The following is a 17741-nucleotide window of genomic DNA, read 5'->3' on the forward strand; positions in this document are numbered from 1 at the left end:
TTTCGTTTTATGTGACACCTCTCGCGTATACAGGTGCACATAGCGGTGTTGTCACTGAATCTGTCAGACTTTCGTGTTTGCATCGACGAGCTGTTAAAATTATAACAATCAACGATCATTGAGTTTCGCCGTTCTCACTGACGTTGCGGGAAGTAAAATGAGCGCCCGCCGGCGGCTCATGCGATATGGGCACACGGAGGGATACACGGCTGTGTGCTTCGACTCGAGTGGCAGGTTTGTGTGATCACGGACAAACTCGTGAACTGTACATGTTTTGTCTTTAATAATATCATCATTCATCATCAACGTTGCAGGAACAGCTAGGCCTATGCCGATAACGATAGGTTATCCTGTTATAAGAGTGATTAATTATTATTCTTTTCCAGTCTCGTCTGCAATACATTGTGCACCCAAAATATCCCATATATTGGACTAGTCCATACGAGTAGGCCGTTACGTTATCCCTAATACCCACACTCTCTCTTCCCTCCACCTCACTTCCCCACCTCCCACCTCACTTCCCCACCTCACTTCCCCACCTCCCACCTCACTTCCCCACCTCCCACCTCACTTTCCCACCTCCTACCTCACTTACCCACCTCCCTTCCCCACCCCACCTCACTCCCCACCCCACCTCACTTCCTCACTCCCCCACCTCCCACCTCACTCCCCCACCTCCCACCTCACTCCCCCACCTCACTCCCCCACCTCACTTCCCCACCTCCCACCTAACTTCCCCCACCTCCCACCTCACTTCCCCCACCTCCCACCTCACTCCCCCACCTCCCACCTCACTTCCCCACCCCACCTCACTTCCCCACCCCACCTCACTTCCCCACCCCACCTCACTTCCCCACCCACCACCTCACTTCCCCACCCACCACCTCACTTCCCCACCCACCACCTCACTTCCCCACCCACCACCTCACTTCCCCACCCACCACCTCACTCCCCCACCCCACCTCACTCCCCCACCCCCACCTCACTCCCCCACCCCCACCTCACTTCCCCACCCACCACCTCACTTCCCCACCCACCACCTCACTTCCCCACCCACCACCTCACTTCCCCACCTTCCACCTCACTTCCCCACCCCGACCTCACTTACCCACCTCACAATCAAACCTCCCTTCCCCACCTCCTACCTCACTTCCCCACCTCCTACCTCACTGCCCCACATCCCACCTCACTTCCCCACCCCTACCACACTTCCACTCCTCACTCCCCACCTCACTCCCCCATCTCCCACCTCACTTCCCCACCCCCTACCTTACTTCCCCACCTCCGACCTCACTTCCCCACCTCACCTCCCCACCCCACCTCACTACCCCACCCCACCTCACTACCCCACCCCACCTCACTACCCCACCCCACCTCACTACCCCACCCACCACCTCACTTCCCCACCCACCACCTCACTTCCCCACCCACCACCTCACTCCCCCACCCCCACCTCACTCCCCCACCCCCACCTCACTCCCCCACCCCCACCTCACTTCCCCACCCACCACCTCACTTCCCCACCCACCACCTCACTTCCCCACCCACCACCTCACTTCCCCACCTTCCACCTCACTTCCCCACCCCGACCTCACTTACCCACCTCACAATCAAACCTCCCTTCCCCACCTCCTACCTCACTTCCCCACCTCCTACCTCACTGCCCCACATCCCACCTCACTTCCCCACCCCTACCACACTTCCACTCCTCACTCCCCACCTCACTCCCCCATCTCCCACCTCACTTCCCCACCCCCTACCTTACTTCCCCACCTCCGACCTCACTTCCCCACCTCACCTCCCCACCCCACCTCACTACCCCACCCCACCTCACTACCCCACCCCACCTCACTACCCCACCCCACCTCACTACCCCACCCCACCTCACTTCCCCACCCACCACCTCACTTCCCCACCCACCACCTCACTTCCCCACCCACCACCTCACTTCCCCACCCACCACCTCACTTCCACACCCACCACCTCACTTCCACACCCACCACCTCACTTCCCCACCCACCACCTCACTTCCCCACCCACCACCTCACTTGCCCACCCCCCACCTCACGCCCCACCTTCCACCTCACTTCCCCACCCCGACCTCACTTACCCACCTCCTACCTCACTCTCCACCTCCCTTCCCCACCTCCTACCTCACTTCCCCACCTCCTACCTCACTTCCCCACCTCCTACCTCACTTCCCCACCTCCTACCTCACTTCCCCACCCCCACCTCATTTCCCCACCCCGACCTTACTTCCCCACCCCGACCTCACTTCCCCACCCCGACCTCACTTCCCCACCCCGACCTCACTTCCCCACCCCGACCTCACTGCCCCACCCCGACCTCACTGCCCCCCCCCCACCTTACTTCCCCACCCCCACCTCACTTCCCCACCCCCATCTCACTTCCCCACCCCCATCTCACTTCCCCACCCCCATCTCACTTCCCCACCCCCATCTCACTTCCCCACCCCCATCTCACTTCCCCACCCCCCACCTCCCACCTCACTTCCCCACCCCCACCTCCCCTCCCCACCCCCACCTCACTTCCCCACCCCCTACCTCACTTCCCCACCTCCCACCTCACTTCCCCACCCCCACCTCACCTCCCCATCCCCACCTCACCCCCCATCCCCACTCACTGCCCCACACCCACCTCACTTCCCCACACCCACCTCACTTCCCCACACCCACTTCACCTCCCCACACCCACCTCACCTCCCCACCCCCCATCTCGTCTCACTCCCCCCATCTCGTCTCACTCCCCCCACCTCCTCTCACTCCCCCCACCTCCTCTCACTCCCCCCACCCCCTCTCACTCCCCCCACCTCCTCTCACTCCCCCCACCTCCTCTCACTCCCCCCACCTCCTCTCACTCCCCCCACCTCCTCTCACTCCCCCCACTTCCTCTCACTCCCCCCACCTCCTCTCACTCCCCCCCACCTCCTCTCTCTACCCCCACCTCCTCTCTCTACCCCCACCTCCTCTCTCTACCCCCACCTCCTCTCTCTACCCCCACCTCCTCTCTCTACCCCCACCTCTCTCTACCCCCCACCTCCTCTCTCTTCCCCCCACCTCCTCTCTCTTCCCCCCACCTCCTCTCTCCTTCCTCCACCTCCTCTCACTCCCCCACCTCCTCTCTCTCCCCCACCTCCTCTCTCTCCCCCACCTCCTCTCTCTACCCCCCACCTCTCTCTACCCCCCCCCTACCTCTCTTCCCCCCCCCCACCACCTCTCTCTCCCCCCCCCCCCACCACCTCTCCCCCCCCCCCCCACCACCTCTCTCTCCCCCCCCCCCACCACCTCTCTCCCCCCCCCCACCACCTCTCTCTTCCCCCCACCTTCTTCCTCTCCCTTGCTCTCTCTATATCTTCTCTCAACCCTCCTCTCTCTTCCCCAACTCCTCTCTCCCTCCCCCACCTCCTCTCTCTCCCCTCCCCACCTCCTCTCTCCCTCCCCCACCTCCTCTCTCTCCCCCAACTCCTCTCTCCCTCCCCCAACTCCTCTCTCCCTCCCCCAACTCCTCTCTCCCTCCCCCAACTCCTCTCTCCCTCCCCCACCGCCTCTCTCTCCCCCACCTCCTCTCTCTCCCCCCCCATCTTTCTCTCCTCTCTCTCCCCACCCACCTCCTCTCTCCTCCCCCCCACCTCCTCGCTCCTCCCCCCCACCTCCTCTCTTCCCCCCACCACCTCTTCCCCCCCCCCACCCCCACCACCTCTCTTCCCCCCACCTTCTTCCTCTCCCCTGCTCTCTCTATATCTTCTCTCAACCCTCTTCTCTCTTTCCCCAATCCTCTCTCCCTCCCCCACCTCCTCTCTCTCCCCCAACTCCTCTCTCTCCCCCAACGCCTCTCTCCCTCCCCCACCTCCTCTCTCTCCCCCAACTCCTCTCTCCCTCCCCCACCTCCTCTCCCTCCCCCAACTCCTCTCTCCCTCCCCCACCGCCTCTCTCTCCCCCAACTCCTCTCTCTCCCCCAACTCCTCTCTCTCCCCCCCATCTTTCTCTCCTCTCTCTCCCCACCCACCTCCTCTCTCCTCCCCACCCCACCTCCTCTCTTCCCCCCCCCCCCCCACCACCTCTCTCTTCCCCCCACCTTCTTCCTCTCCCCTGCTCTCTCTATATCTTCTCTTAACCCTCCTCTCTCTTCCCCAACTCCTCTCTCTTCCCCAACTCCTCTCTCTTCCCCAACTCCTCTCTCCCTCCCCCACCCCCTCTCTCTCCCCCAACTCCTCTCTCTCCCCCAACTCCTCTCTCTCTCCCCCAACTCCTCTCTCCCTCCCCCACCTCCTCTCTCTCCCCAACTCCTCTCTCCCTCCCCCACCTCCTCTCCCCCTCCCCCACCTCCTCTCCCTCCCCCAACTCCTCTCTCCCTCCCCCAACTCCTCTCTCCCTCCCCCACCGTCTCTCTCTCCCCCCCATCTTTCTCTCCTCTCTCTCGGAGAGAAAGCGACGGGTGGCATTTGCTAGTTCCATAATAAAGGATAGACAAGCCCTCCCTCCCCCTCGATTAATGTCTCTCCTCGCATCTTTCTCATAAGATGGGTTAACAGTAGCACATGAATATAGAACTACAACCACAGTCAAACAGCCATGAATTTGTGGTGTGGTTTGGGGATTCTTTTATAGGTTCATCGTGACTTGTGGTTATGATGGCGATGTTCGAATTTGGGATGGCTTTGATGATGATGATCCCAAGTCGATCCGCGTGGGAGAGAAGGTCCTCTCTGTTGCTGTCAAGGTATGTATGGTCCATGGATGGTGTGGAGGGTCTTCCACACTCGTGCATTCAAGAGCATGTGATAATGCTGTTTACAATTAATGGCCTGCAACGCTGGAAAGGTGCATGACCAGAAGGTCGTGTGTTTGCTGCAGGACAACCGAATGGTGACTGCGGTGTCCAACAACGCCATTCAGTCCCACTCCTTTCCGGATGGCTTACCTGATGGCGTTCTGGCACGCTTCACCGCGCCACCTGTACACCTGGACTTCAGCAGCTCGGGTGGACATGTGGCTGCTGGTGCGAGGTGCTTTGGGGGTCTTCAGGGCACGAAGTGAATGGTTTATGGTGATGTAAGAGGGTGTCACTTGTATTTAAAGGGGAGCGTTGTGTTTGAGCGACGATGTAATACAACGACTGATGATGAAGCTTCAAAAACCTGAACTTTGAACGATTTGGGTTTAAGCTCAAGTAACTGTCTGACTAAGGTGCACAGTGTAACCTATGCCTGACTCCTTGGGTCTGTCCTGCTCTTCGCAGTGATTTTGTGATCAAAATGATTGCCGTGGATACGCTGCTGCAAACCACGTTTATTGGCCACGAAGCTCCCGTGCTCAGCGTGGCTTTTGATCCGAAGGAGAAGTACTTGGTGTGCACCATTTCAATGCTTCGATCACATTTTGATAAACCCAAAGTGGAATGGTGACCGTAAACACCTGTTCCTGTAGGCTGACCGATACAGGGGCTGTCGGTGTAGCGGCTGATGCTGTTTTACAGTTGGGGGTTCTGTGTCTTTCCCAGAATGCAATGAAGTCGGAGGTTGCATGTTAACACCAATACATCTATTATAATGCTTATTTTAACGTTTTTTTGTTGTCATTTGTGTGTGTGGTTTTTTTTTTTTCTCCACTGTAGGGGTCTTCAAGCTGCGATGGGACGGTGTGCATTTGGGACATTTCGAGTCAGGTGATATTAAAGCTTACTTGTAGTGATTATATTTTCTATATGTTAAAGTATCTGGATTTCTTCGTCCGCCCTCCCTTCTGTCCATCACGGTCCTTTTGCTGGGACGTCATGACTGCGTTACATGAAGCACTAGGCTAGGCCTCGACAAACGTGCACTCCACCCGGCGCGTTGCTTCGCTGAGGGTAGTTGAACAACATAACCCGTACATTTGACGATCTGACATCCGTAGTGACGGACTGAATGACAGACGCTAGGCGTCGGGATGACAGATTTAGTAAGACGGTACGAAGAAGGTGTTTTTATGTACTAAGACACGTTTTGAAGAAATACATATACACACAGAGTGGTCCAGAAACCATGGGCACATGTTGAAGAACGATACCTGCAACTAAGTTTATTATCGTTCTTTGGTGCAAAACAAAACGTGATTACTCGTTAAACAGTCTAATCAGTCTAATATACACTACATGACCAAAAGTATGTGCACACCCGAACATGTCATTCCAAAATCATGGCCATTAATATGGAGTTGTCCCCCATTTGCTGCTATAACAGCCTCCACCCTTCTGGGAATGCTTTCCACTAGATGTTGGAACATTGCTGCGGGGAATTGCTTCCATTCAGCCACAAGAGCATTATTGAGGTCGGGCACTGATGTTGGGCGATTAGGCCTGGCTCGCAGTCGGTGTTCCAATTAATCCCAAAGGTGTTCGATGGGGTTGAGGTCAGGGCTTTGTGCAGGCCAATCAAGTTCTTCCACACCCATCACGACAAACCATTTCTGTATGGACCTCTCTTTGTGTACGGGGCATTTTCATGCTGAAACAGAAAAGGGCCTTCCCCAAACTGTTGCCACAAAGTTGGAAGCACACAATCATCTAGAATGTCATTGTATGCTGTATCGTTAAAATTTCCCTTCAATGGAACTAAGGGGCCCAGCCTGAACCATGAAAAACATCCCCAGACCATTATTCCTCCTCCACCAACTTTACAGTTGGCACTATGCATTTGGGCTGGTAGCGTTCTCCTGGCATCCGCCAAACCCAGATTCGTCCGTCAGACTGCCAGCTGGTGAAGCGTGATTCATCACTCCAGATAACGCGTTTCCACTGCTCCAGAGTCCAATGGCGGCGAGCTTTACACCACTCCAGCCGACACTTGGCATTGCCCATGGTGATCTTAGGCTTGTGTGCGGCTGCTCAGCCATGGAAACCCATTTCGTGAAGATCCCAACGAACAGTTGTTGTGCTGATGTTGCTTCCAGAGGCAGTTTGGAACTTGGTAATGAGTGTTGCAACTGAGTACGGACGATTTATATGTGCTTCAGCACTAAGCGGTCCCATTGTGTGAGCTTGTATGGCCTACCACTTCGCGGCTGAGCTGTTGTTTCTCCTAGACGTTTCCACTTCACAATAACAGCACTTACAGTTGAACGGGAAGCTCTGGCAGGGCAGAAATTTGACGAACTGACTTGTTGGAAAGGCGGAATCCTATGATGGTGCCATGTTGAAAGTCACTGAGCTCTTCAGTACGGCCCATTCTACTGCCAATGTTTGTCTATGCCCTATGGAGATCGCATGGCTGTGTGGCTTGATTATATATACCTGTCAGCAATGGGTGTGGCTGAAATAGTGGAATCCACAAATTAGAAGGGGTGTCTGCATACTTTTGGTCATGTCGTGTACATGAAACAGATCAGTTCAAATGTTCAAACTGCTTTCCTTCATTGTCTATGCCAGGGGTTCTTAACCTTTTTCCCTGGCAAGACCCCCAACGGATTGCCCACGATGTCCCCATACCCCCTTCACCAGACTGCTGACTGACCAAGGTGCGCATGGCGAGGGGGAACTGGGGGCATGTCCCCCTAGAATATTTTTGATTTATAGGTGCTCTGTGGTGCATTCTGAGGGGTGTTTTTACTTTAATTGCCTATTTTTTTGGATGAAAATTGGTAACTTATTAACCAGAAAATGGGCCAAGTTCGGGGATCTGTGCCTGATTACCAGTCCCATTAGTGTAGCAGCATAGCAAACCTGTTGTGCATTTTGTGATACAAGCACCAAATTTGGCACAAATGTACATTAATATGTTGCGAACATTTTCAGATATTGGGCCACTTGAAATTCCGTAATTTTTTTTTTCAAATTTTTTCAAATTTCGTAATTTCAAATTTTTCGGGTGACACCGTCACAATTTCAGTCTTCGAGGCCGGCCGATATAGTGGGGCGGCTTAGCCCAAATATTCAAAAGAATTGTGCATTTTGTGATACAAGCACCAAATTTGGCACAAATGTACATTAATATGTTGCGAACATTGTGTGGTCAGCAATCAAGACAAGAGTCTGAATTACATGTATGCAAAAGACCTTGTGAACCAGTGAAGCAAATACACGGGTAAGCATGAATTAAATCTAGGGCATGATATAATTTCCATGATGTTTACCTCTACACTCAATGGTGGAAGGAGGTAATGTTTTGATCCCAGCTTGTCTGTATGTCTGTTTGTCTGTTAGTCCACAAAATTCCAGACAAAGCTTGTAGTAGTGGTAGTTGTAGTGGTAGTGGTGATAACAGAAATTGTTATATAGAACTGAACTTATATTATTATTATATGCAGAAAATAACTTCATTTCTATATGCCCTGCAGTGGACAGGTTAATTGGTTTATGCACTGAAGGGGTCACCCTGGTGTGCACTGCTGTGTTCTGCCTCACTGAGTTGTTCAGGTATGATGTACTCAGCACAAGCTTCCGGTCGGCCCGGAGGTGGGGGTGCGGGGCCTGTCACGGAACGTCAAAACAAACGGCCTGCCGGGGCCGCCCAAAAGTCGGGCGTGAGGGGCGCGTCCACTAATGGAACGCCTCTCGCTTCCCAGATCGAGGGCCACGTGGTCAGGAGAACCTCGTCCCTTCCGGTCACACTTTGCCTATCGGCCGGCCTCGAAGACCGAAATTGTGACGGTGTCACCCGAAAAATTTGAAATTACGAAATTTGAAAAAATTTGAAAAAAAAAATTACGGAATTTCAAGTGGCCCAATATCTGAAAATGTTCGCAACATATTAATGTACATTTGTGCCAAATTTGGTGCTTGTATCACAAAATGCACAATTCTTTTGAATATTTGGGCTAAGCCGCCCCACTACATTAGGTTCCAGTGTGACTTCAATTTAAAGTTGATATTTCATTGAATTTATCACAATTTATTATTATTATTTATTACGAGTCCCATACCCCCAGATTTTGGTCCCCATACCCCCAAGGGGTATGGATACCCAAGGTTAAGAACCCCAGGTCTATGCACAGCTATAGCTGTGACGAAACACTCTGACACACAATTCTGCATGTTTCAGTCGTTAAGGCAGCAGTGTCATTAGTCATTACTTATGAATTGTTTCAAATCTATAAGGGTCGTAGGATTCCTCGCATACACTTTGTGTTTGAGGAAATCCCAAAGGAAGAAATCACAGGGTGTTAGATCACAAGACCACGGCGGCCATTCAACCGGACCACGACGGTGAATCCATTTGTCTGTAAAGTTCAAATCAAGGGCCTGGCGTACACTGGTAGCATAATGAACAGGCGCACCATCATGCATGAACCACATCTGGCCATCATTGAGTGGAAATGCATGCTGCTCCAACATTAGAAGGTAATTTGCAGCATTCACATTTTCTTTGAAAAATATTGGCCCAACAATGCTTCCAGAAGAAATGCCGACCCAGACAGACACACTAGCTTGATACTGGACATTGTGCTCAACAGTAAATCGTGGGTTGTCTACTGCCCATATCACGCTGTTATGATGATTCACAGAACCAGATAAAGTAAAGTTGGATTCATCTGACCACAAGATCCTGATCTGTAAATCATTGTCAATATCCATTAACACAAGTAATGTCTCACATGCCTCAACGTGCTTGTCAGTCATCCTCAGATTGTTGGTGAATTAATCTGGGTATGTATGGTTTTGCATTAAGGTCTTTTAGTATTCTACGAATCGATGATCGGCTTATGTTGGTGACATCGGATGATCGGCTTATCTATGAAGCGATGGTAAACGACGAGTTGATAATGGTGTGTTACTGTCGAGTTGTTGTTGAATGACCGCTCTGCTTTCCTCAGTTCAAACAGTACCTGGTGACTGGCACAGTGAGGCCGACCTGGTGACTGTTTTGGAAGAATGCTGCCGGTTTCATCAAACTGCTTGTTTATTCTGCCGATGGTTCTTCTGTTAATTGCGTTGGCGCCACATTCTTTGACAAGTAGTCTGTGAACTTCAGCCGAATTTCCAGACACAGAATACAACCGTACAGTGCGAATTTTCTGTCTCACGATATCCTCCATCATATTAGGGCGTCTAATTCACAATGAACTGAACTAATGCAAAGACAAACGTGTGCGGCATAGTGAGTGAAGCTCACCCCGATCCATATCACGTGATGCACCTCCCCCTGTTGCGAATCAATCACATGATGCCTGTGCGTGTTGAAACGGTCACATCCATTTCCACATTTAGGAGTAATCATGTTTTGTTTTGCACCAAAGAACAATAATAAACTTAGTTGTTTGTTGTAGGTATCGTTCTTCAAAATGTGCCCATGGTTTCTGGACCACCTCGTGTGTGTGTGTGTGTGTGTGTGTGTGTGTGTGTGTGTGTGTGTGTGTGTGTGTGTGTGTGTGTGTGTGTGTGTGTGTGTGTGTGTGTGTGTGTGTGTGTGTGTGTGTGTGTGTGTGTGTGTGTGTGTGTGTGTGTGTGTGTGTGTGTGTGTGTGTACACAGTATATATGCATTTGCAAGTGAATGTTTCATGCATTGAATGTGACATTTAAATACAGTGTAGCCATTGACATGATGAGAATAAAATGCTTCCTGCATTTCGCTCAGAGCCGCATGGTTTCATGGCCAATCTTGACGGTGGTCAATGATGTGAAGAATGCACCCTCTCTGTGCCGCCTTTCCTGGCAGCCTGGTGCTGGGCAGGTTAGTGGAGCAAGTGTGTGTGTGTGTGTGTGTGTGTGTGTGTGTGTGTGTGTGTGTGTGTGTGTGTGTGTGTGTGTGTGTGTTAATTGTAATCCTGTTTCATCTATCTAGTACCTGGCAGTACCTGTGAGTTTGGCAGTGAGAATTTACCAGAGAGACACCTGGACGGAACTCATTGTTCTGACTGCAGAAGGAATAACGCAGGCAAGTTTTTCGTTATTTCCAAGTCACTTTGTGATGCTTCCGTCATTGTTTTAATCACTAATAAACTGCAAGGCAGAAATAAATGCTGCTTAGTAGGCTGAAAAAGATTTTCTGCTTTGCTGTAATGAGATTTCAATGTCATATGTGTCATAGATGCTGATTGAGTGTTTGTGCATTAGCCTGTGATGGTAGCCACATGGTCTCCTTGTGGGCGATACCTGTCTGCTGCAAGTGCAAACGGTCAGATCTCTGTCTGGGACTGGGAAACCAAGTGCTGCAGAGTGACGTAAGAGAGGACGACGAGGGCCGTTGCGCAAGCAAATCCATGAAACGTGTGGAATTTAGAACTCTATATGACGATGCATTTGCCACACAGGGTCAACCATGAGAAGGGCTACGGCATATCGGCAATGGCCTGGAATCCACTGGGGAATGGCCAAATTGCTTACACAGACAACAGAGGCCAATTGGGCCTGCTGGAAGCGGTCATGATATCGGTTGATGAGACACAGGTGAGTGGAATGTCATTCAGTTGCCTGATTTGAATTCAGTTGCTTGGATCTTTGATGCACATGGCCTTGCAGATTTGTTCAGAGTTAAGGAGTAAGGAAAATGTGGCAATCAAAAATTATTTCCGAATTTTTTTTTCCATGCAATGTCTGAGGTTCGTGAAGGAATATTGTTGGTCAAGGACATTGAGACAGCACACCTTTACAATAATTGCAAAGGTCGCTAGGAGATTATGGATAAATCGGCACACAATATGGGATTTTAATTTGGGACCCCAGTTGAGATGAGAACATAAACATGACAACCCAGAAGAAATATCACTCAAATCAATTTATTGTTTGTAAATTGTGTGTGGATTGATGATAGTCATGCCCTTCCTCTGTCAGGATAAGGAGGAGACGTATGAAGATCTGTTTGACCAGGAAGTAGTAGGATCTCCGAAATGGGACCAACCCACAGAACATGAAGCCACAGAGGTAGATGCCCATGATGATGTAGATGAAGACGTTCCTGTCTTGTCTCGGGGAAGACAACGTTTGCTCCTTTTTGAAGAAGATTCCCATGGTGTGTTTTCTTGTCCCGTAACTTTTTTTTTAAACCATGGTGTTTTCCTGTCGTGGCCTTGATGCGAGTGTTGGTGTGGCTTTGCTTTCTAGACACTGACTCTCTTGCTGCTGGTTCTGATGTGGGAGTGAAGACAAAGGAACCGCCATTGTTACCTGTATCCACTCCGGTCTATCAAGGACCACTTCCCACAACACAGCAGAAGGCCTTCCAGCCGAGCTCCACACCCAGTCATCTGTCTCATCGTTTTATGGTGTGGCATGTGTGTGCGTGTGGGGGGAGGGGGAGTTGGAGAGAGGTGAGGGGGGGGAGGTGGGGGGGGGGGGGAGGTGGGGCGAGGGGAGAGGTGAGGGGAGGTGTGTGGGTTTCTCAATGTTTTTTTTCTAAATTAATATTATAATTCCATGATTTCGTATTACAATTCCATCATTCATTTTGTGTCCTCCACTAAAAGTGCATGACTTTGTAATGGCATAAAAACTGTTTTTCACGAAGGTTTGGAATTTTGTGGCCATTGCACGAAGCTACAATGATAACGAGGACAGTGCGATTGAAGTGGAATTCCATGACGCGTCTGTTCATCACGCTATCCATGTACCCAATACGTTGAACCACCATCTGGCTGATGTGTCTGCAGAGGCTTTGCTTCTAGGTTGTGAGAGCTCTGAGCAGTTCCTCAGGTTGGTAGACCTTTGTGTAAAGCACAGCAAGGACCCTGTGGTCACACATCTCAAATCCATTCAAAATTTGGTTTGGTCATCGTGACGTTAAGCTCAAAGCTTCTGATTTCAGCAGATTAATAATAATAATAATAATTCATTTATTTTGTATAGCGCTTTTCCATTATACTCTCATTACTAATTACTCATTATACTCTCGTGTGTGTGTGTGTGTGTGTGTGTGTGTGTGTGTGTGTGTGTGTGTGTGTGTGTGTGTGTGTGTGTGTGTGTGTGTGTGTGTGTGTGTGTGTGTGTGTGTGTGTGTGTGTGTGTGTGTGTGTGTGTGTGTGTGTGTGTGTGTGTGTGTGTGTGTGTGTGTTCTATTACTGTTTGGGATCTACTACGAGGGGGATCCTCGGTTTCAGTTCCCCTCGAGCTTACCATGCATGAGGCCACCGATCACAAACACCTTCGTACTACAGCTGATTGCTAAGGCAACTGCGAGTGCCAATTGGTCTACTACGTGGTGCCAGGGTCCTCCGACTGACCACCGTTTAACTGAGCCACGTGGCTTTCCAATCCGGGGACGCGCCCTCAGCTATGCACCAATCTTGTCTAAATTAATTGGATCTTAATTAGGGTGGCCGAGCTTTACTGCTGATGCATGCTGGACTGAATGAGCCAATCAGTTGGGGAATTATAACTTCCCAGTCTAACCTAATGTGCGAACAGCGCTGGATCAATAGGGAAATGACAAACACGGACAGATTGAAAATGAAGTTCAATGAGGGAATTTATATTATAATACATATATAATTTAGATATTTATTTATATATATATTTGAGGCTCTTGGGAGAGTTGGAGCACAATGGAAAGGGGGAAACACCAACAGCAGGGCCCTGAGAGAAAATAGACAGACAGCAAAATTTGGGGGGTTGGTGGGGGGGGGGGGGGGGTGTAATGGGTGTAGAAAACATCATGGTTTCGGATCATCCAGATCTAGCCTATCAGTGGATACAAAACGTAAACTGTTCAGCCTGGTGAAGGTATCCTCTCTACCGTGGTGCCGTTCTAGTTATTAATGCTTTCTGCTAGATTTTAATCCACATTCTCTTGTATGTCAGTCCAAAATCCTCACCATTAGGTCACTACTAACTGCACTAATTAACAATAATGTTAATTTTATTATGCTGACTGCACATTCTCTTTTTGTAAAATAATCTCTTCATTGGACCTTGCCTGATGTATATTTTTTTATTCATCATGTAGCAAAGTGCAGTGCCTGCACTTTGGCTCGTGGGATGGCACAAAGGAGTGGCTTTGCGATCTTCCGCAAGGAGAGGAGGTGAGGGCCTTGTGTCTCGGAGGTGGCTGGGCCGCTGTTGCCAGCAATATTGGCCTGTTGCGCATTTTTTCTCTGGGCGGCCTGCAGCGACAAGTCATACGACTCCCTGGGCCCATCGTAGCCCTTGCTGGACATCGGAATCGTCTCCTGATTGCCTACCACAGAGGTCTCAACACCTCGTCCCGTATCTATGTGTCCGGAAATTTGACCGTTGCCAATGTTATTCCGTATTCATATTTTTCATTTGTGGTTGCCTTGCAGCGAATTTGTGTTGAAACGTGTACCCAAGAGTAAAAATGATATAGTAAAGATGGCACGAAAATATAAAGCAAATGATTTGTTAATTTGGCAAAATCCACAAAAACACCAAATTTTATCTCTATTTGACGTTCTCTGCTGTTTTCCACCGTTCCCTTTTCTCTTTGGATGCAGGAGTGGGCTTTGACGGAGAACAGAACCTAGGGGTGCTCTTGCTCGATGTTTCTGATAAAGGGCGGAGTCTGATTGATGGGAGTCCATTGCCCCTCAGCATCAAATCTTACCTTGTATGGCTTGGATTTTCCCTGGAAGGTATAGTTGCTTTGTGTGCCTGTGTCACACAATTTTCTTGCTAATAATTTTTATCCCCCATGAGCGTAGCTATATACTTTGCCACCACTAGCTTCAATTAAAATTTGATAATAAAGAACAAATATTAAATTGTACATTTTCATAAAGAGTTTCTGATGTTTGACCTAATCATCCTAGGGAAAAATATATATTGTAACGAATTTGAGAAGTGTAACGGTTTTGAGAAGGGTAACGGTTTTGAGAAGTGTAACAATTTTGGAGAAAGTGTAACGAATGTGAAAAGTATGGTTTTGTTGTGTGTAACACCCTCGTAATGTAAATAATGGTCGCAGCCGTCCTCCTAGTTAATTCCATGAAACTTACACGCAGGCCACGATATATCTTTTTAAATAGTTTATTTCCTTATTCCATGTAGGCTAAATATGTGTTTCCCACTAGATTGACTCTGCATTGTATCAAACGAAATAAGCGTAGGCCCCTTTCAATTTCCCCAATCATCTCCGCTCTCCAAAGTTCCTTTCAAAAGCGGTGCGAGTGGTGTTCAATTCCGCAAGCCGCCATTGCCCTTGTGCTCATCTCGGAGAAGAGGGGGGTAGGAGCCGCCAACTCACAGGCGTGGCACGTCGTCATGATCAAAGGAGGAATCGGACAGCCCTAACAGCCAACCAGCACCGCGGTTAGCGACCCGGTAGGCGTGCCCTCGCAGCCGGCGGCTTGATTCCGCCCCGAGTAATAAAAGCGACTGGAAGGGACTGCTTTGGAGATGGCATGAGCGATGACACGAGAGAGGACATGAGAGATGAGCTGTGAGCTGTGAGCTGTGAGATGAGAGACGCTCCAAACCAAAAAGGAGAGATACTTGGAGAGGAAACAAACTTTGGAGAGACGCGCTGAGAGGAGGGAGACGGCTCCACCAGAAGGAGAGGAGCAGGTGTGACCGAGCCAGCGCGTGACGTCTACAGCATCAGCAGCGTCGACGCGACCGAGGGTTTTCCCGCCAAAAACGCGAAGAATTGGGAGCTGCTACCTCCAGCCCTGCCGGTTGCAGGGACCTGACCCTGCCTCCCTCTCCAGCAACCCACCTCCGCCATTCCTGCCTGCAATTTCCCCCGTGTAAGTGTGAACGTCGTCTGTCCTAATCGTTGTCCTGGGGTTAAGTAAATTGAATAGTATAAGTTAACGATTCACTGTGTGACTGCTTCTTCCATCCATTGCTTGTGTGTGTATAATAAATCTGTTCTTCCTCCGTACTCTGTCATCTTCTCTCTTCCTTCTCTTTCGGTCGCTTTAGAGGTTTCCCGATTGAATATCTGTGGTGCGATCTGGTCAACGTTGGGGGAGTCGGGCCAATTGGGGATCCTGTAACGGTCGTGGTTGGACCATCCGCTCGGCCCAAAGTAACATCTAAACCGCGATCCGTAGCAATTGGTAGTCAGGAGTTGGGATTCGAACCTGGGACTAAATTTATTTAGCCCAAATTTTGGACACCAATTGTACTATTGGCCGTAACAATTGGTGTCTGGGAGTGGGATTCGAGGCCCGAACCAAATTTTTAAAACGTGTAGAAAAAATTTTTTTGTCAAAATTACGAGCTGCCGAAATTGCGTTGTTTTATAAAACCCGAATTTTGAGATCGCGCCATGGACAATCAAGGCGATCGGATGTCGGTGGGGGAGATAGAGGGGTTAGGAGTAACCCAGGATCAAATGGAGGGGAGCAATGAGGAGGCGGTTGAGGGGGTATCAGACGCACAAAATGGCGTCCTCGCGCACGAGGTATCAGACGCACAAGATGGCGTCCTCGCGCACATAGTTATTGCGGCACCAAATTTAGCCGCGCCCGTGGTCGCGGCAGCCGAGCCAGAGATGCCAGGGTACATGCGAGCCTTCATGGCCCATTTTATGGCAGAAGTACAGAAAAAGGACGACAGTATGGACAGGCTAGAAGCAAAAATGGGACAAATGGGGAACCGGATGGAGGCTCAGAGTGAGCAAATTGAAGCAACATTAAACGGAATGAGGGCCGATAGGAAGGAAAGGGAGCAGAGGGACAGAGACCGCAAGTTGGGCGAAAGGGTCCCAGGGGTGCACGAGGAGGTAACGCGGGTCGAGAAGCGCCGGTTGAGCGAAGCGGAGGAAAGCACGGGTACAATGAGGGGGGTAGAAATCGCGACACGGGGTTTGGAAAAGCCGGCGACCGATGAGGTAGAGGGTGTTTTATTAAAGCCAGTGGTCGTCGAGGTGAGTAAAGAAAAAGCGGAAGTGGGCATTGAAATTGAAGAGATGACGGAGGTAGCCCGGGAATTGCAGGGAGAAATGGAAAATGTACAAAGTCCCTGCTCACATCACGATGCTGTGCTTAACCCGAATGGAAGTTTGCAGGTTTTGGTGCAGGGAGGAAGAAGAACCCCGAAGGTGAGACGTGCTGTGTATTGTGCTGGGAGATTTTGTAAGAGGATGTTTGGCGACAAAATAATTTTCGCGCGCTTGGGATCGAGGAGGCATCCGGGCGTTGGTGAAGGGTCCCGTGTGAGTGGAAATGGCACGCGTGGGAGGAAAAAGTGTGCGTCGGCGAGTGGGTGTGTTATAAAGTGTGGGAGTGAAACCGAGTGCGAGCGAGAATGCACGTCGGGGTGTACAGAGTGTGACACGAGGAGTGAGTTGGTGGTGGAGCGGGTGCGAGAATGCACGCTTGGAATGGTCGAGGGTGTGCGAGGAAGCACACCTGAGTTAGTGGTAGCGTGGGTGTGGGAGAGCCCATGTGAGCGCGTTAGTGGGTGGATGCAAGAGTGCACGCCCATGGTGAGTGTTACGGAGGACGTAACGGAGGAGAGGTGTGGACCAAAGTGTGCGCAAGAGTGTGCGCGAGAGGTGTGGTGTGTAACAGGGAGAGCGTTGGTGGAATGTACGGACGGCGTTGGAACGCCAGGTTTTGTGAGGGTGAAAGGGGTAGCGTATGCGTGTGAGCATGCAAGTGAAGCATCGACGGTAACCGGGTTAGCGGTTAGAGCGACGGATAGCCGATGCGAGCACTCGGGGCGCGGTGTGCTTTGTTGGGTGCGAGGCCCGGCGCGGATCGATGCTGCGTCGCTTCTCTTCGAAGCGTCGTTGCCGATTCGGGCTTGGCCCCGCCCTGCACGGTCGAGTCCGGGCCTTGTCGGGCCAGGCGACCGGTCCGGTTCAAGGGCGAGTGGGAGGAAGCGGAACGGTGCCCCCTCGCGG

General features: G+C 50.8%; 1 protein-coding gene across 3 annotated transcripts in view; it reads left to right on the forward strand.

Moving 5' to 3' along the window:
- The first annotated feature begins 32 nt into the window (after positions 1 to 32).
- Positions 33 to 17741, forward strand: part of WDHD1 (WD repeat and HMG-box DNA binding protein 1) — a 53597-nt gene continuing 35888 nt past the window's right edge. The window contains exons 1-14 of one of the 3 annotated variants that reach the window (XM_068130786.2): positions 33 to 234; positions 4629 to 4740; positions 4875 to 5026; positions 5260 to 5368; positions 5635 to 5685; positions 10572 to 10667; positions 10779 to 10871; positions 11051 to 11157; positions 11248 to 11383; positions 11768 to 11945; positions 12038 to 12198; positions 12441 to 12625; positions 13875 to 14116; positions 14383 to 14520. In XM_068130786.2, coding sequence (XP_067986887.2) covers positions 158 to 234; positions 4629 to 4740; positions 4875 to 5026; positions 5260 to 5368; positions 5635 to 5685; positions 10572 to 10667; positions 10779 to 10871; positions 11051 to 11157; positions 11248 to 11383; positions 11768 to 11945; positions 12038 to 12198; positions 12441 to 12625; positions 13875 to 14116; positions 14383 to 14520 — 1837 coding nt within the window. In that variant the 5' untranslated portion in view covers positions 33 to 157. Of the gene's footprint in view, positions 235 to 4628; positions 4741 to 4874; positions 5027 to 5259; positions 5369 to 5634; positions 5686 to 10571; positions 10668 to 10778; positions 10872 to 11050; positions 11158 to 11247; positions 11384 to 11767; positions 11946 to 12037; positions 12244 to 12440; positions 12626 to 13874; positions 14117 to 14382; positions 14521 to 17741 lie in introns of all 3 variants that reach the window. The other 2 variants (XM_068130788.2, XM_068130784.2) reach the window with 2 other exon arrangements.

This window comes from Myxine glutinosa, chromosome 11, assembly GCF_964187855.1.
Source record: "Myxine glutinosa chromosome 11, kmMyxGlut1.1, whole genome shotgun sequence".
NCBI classification, from domain to species: Eukaryota; Metazoa; Chordata; class Myxini; order Myxiniformes; family Myxinidae; genus Myxine; species Myxine glutinosa.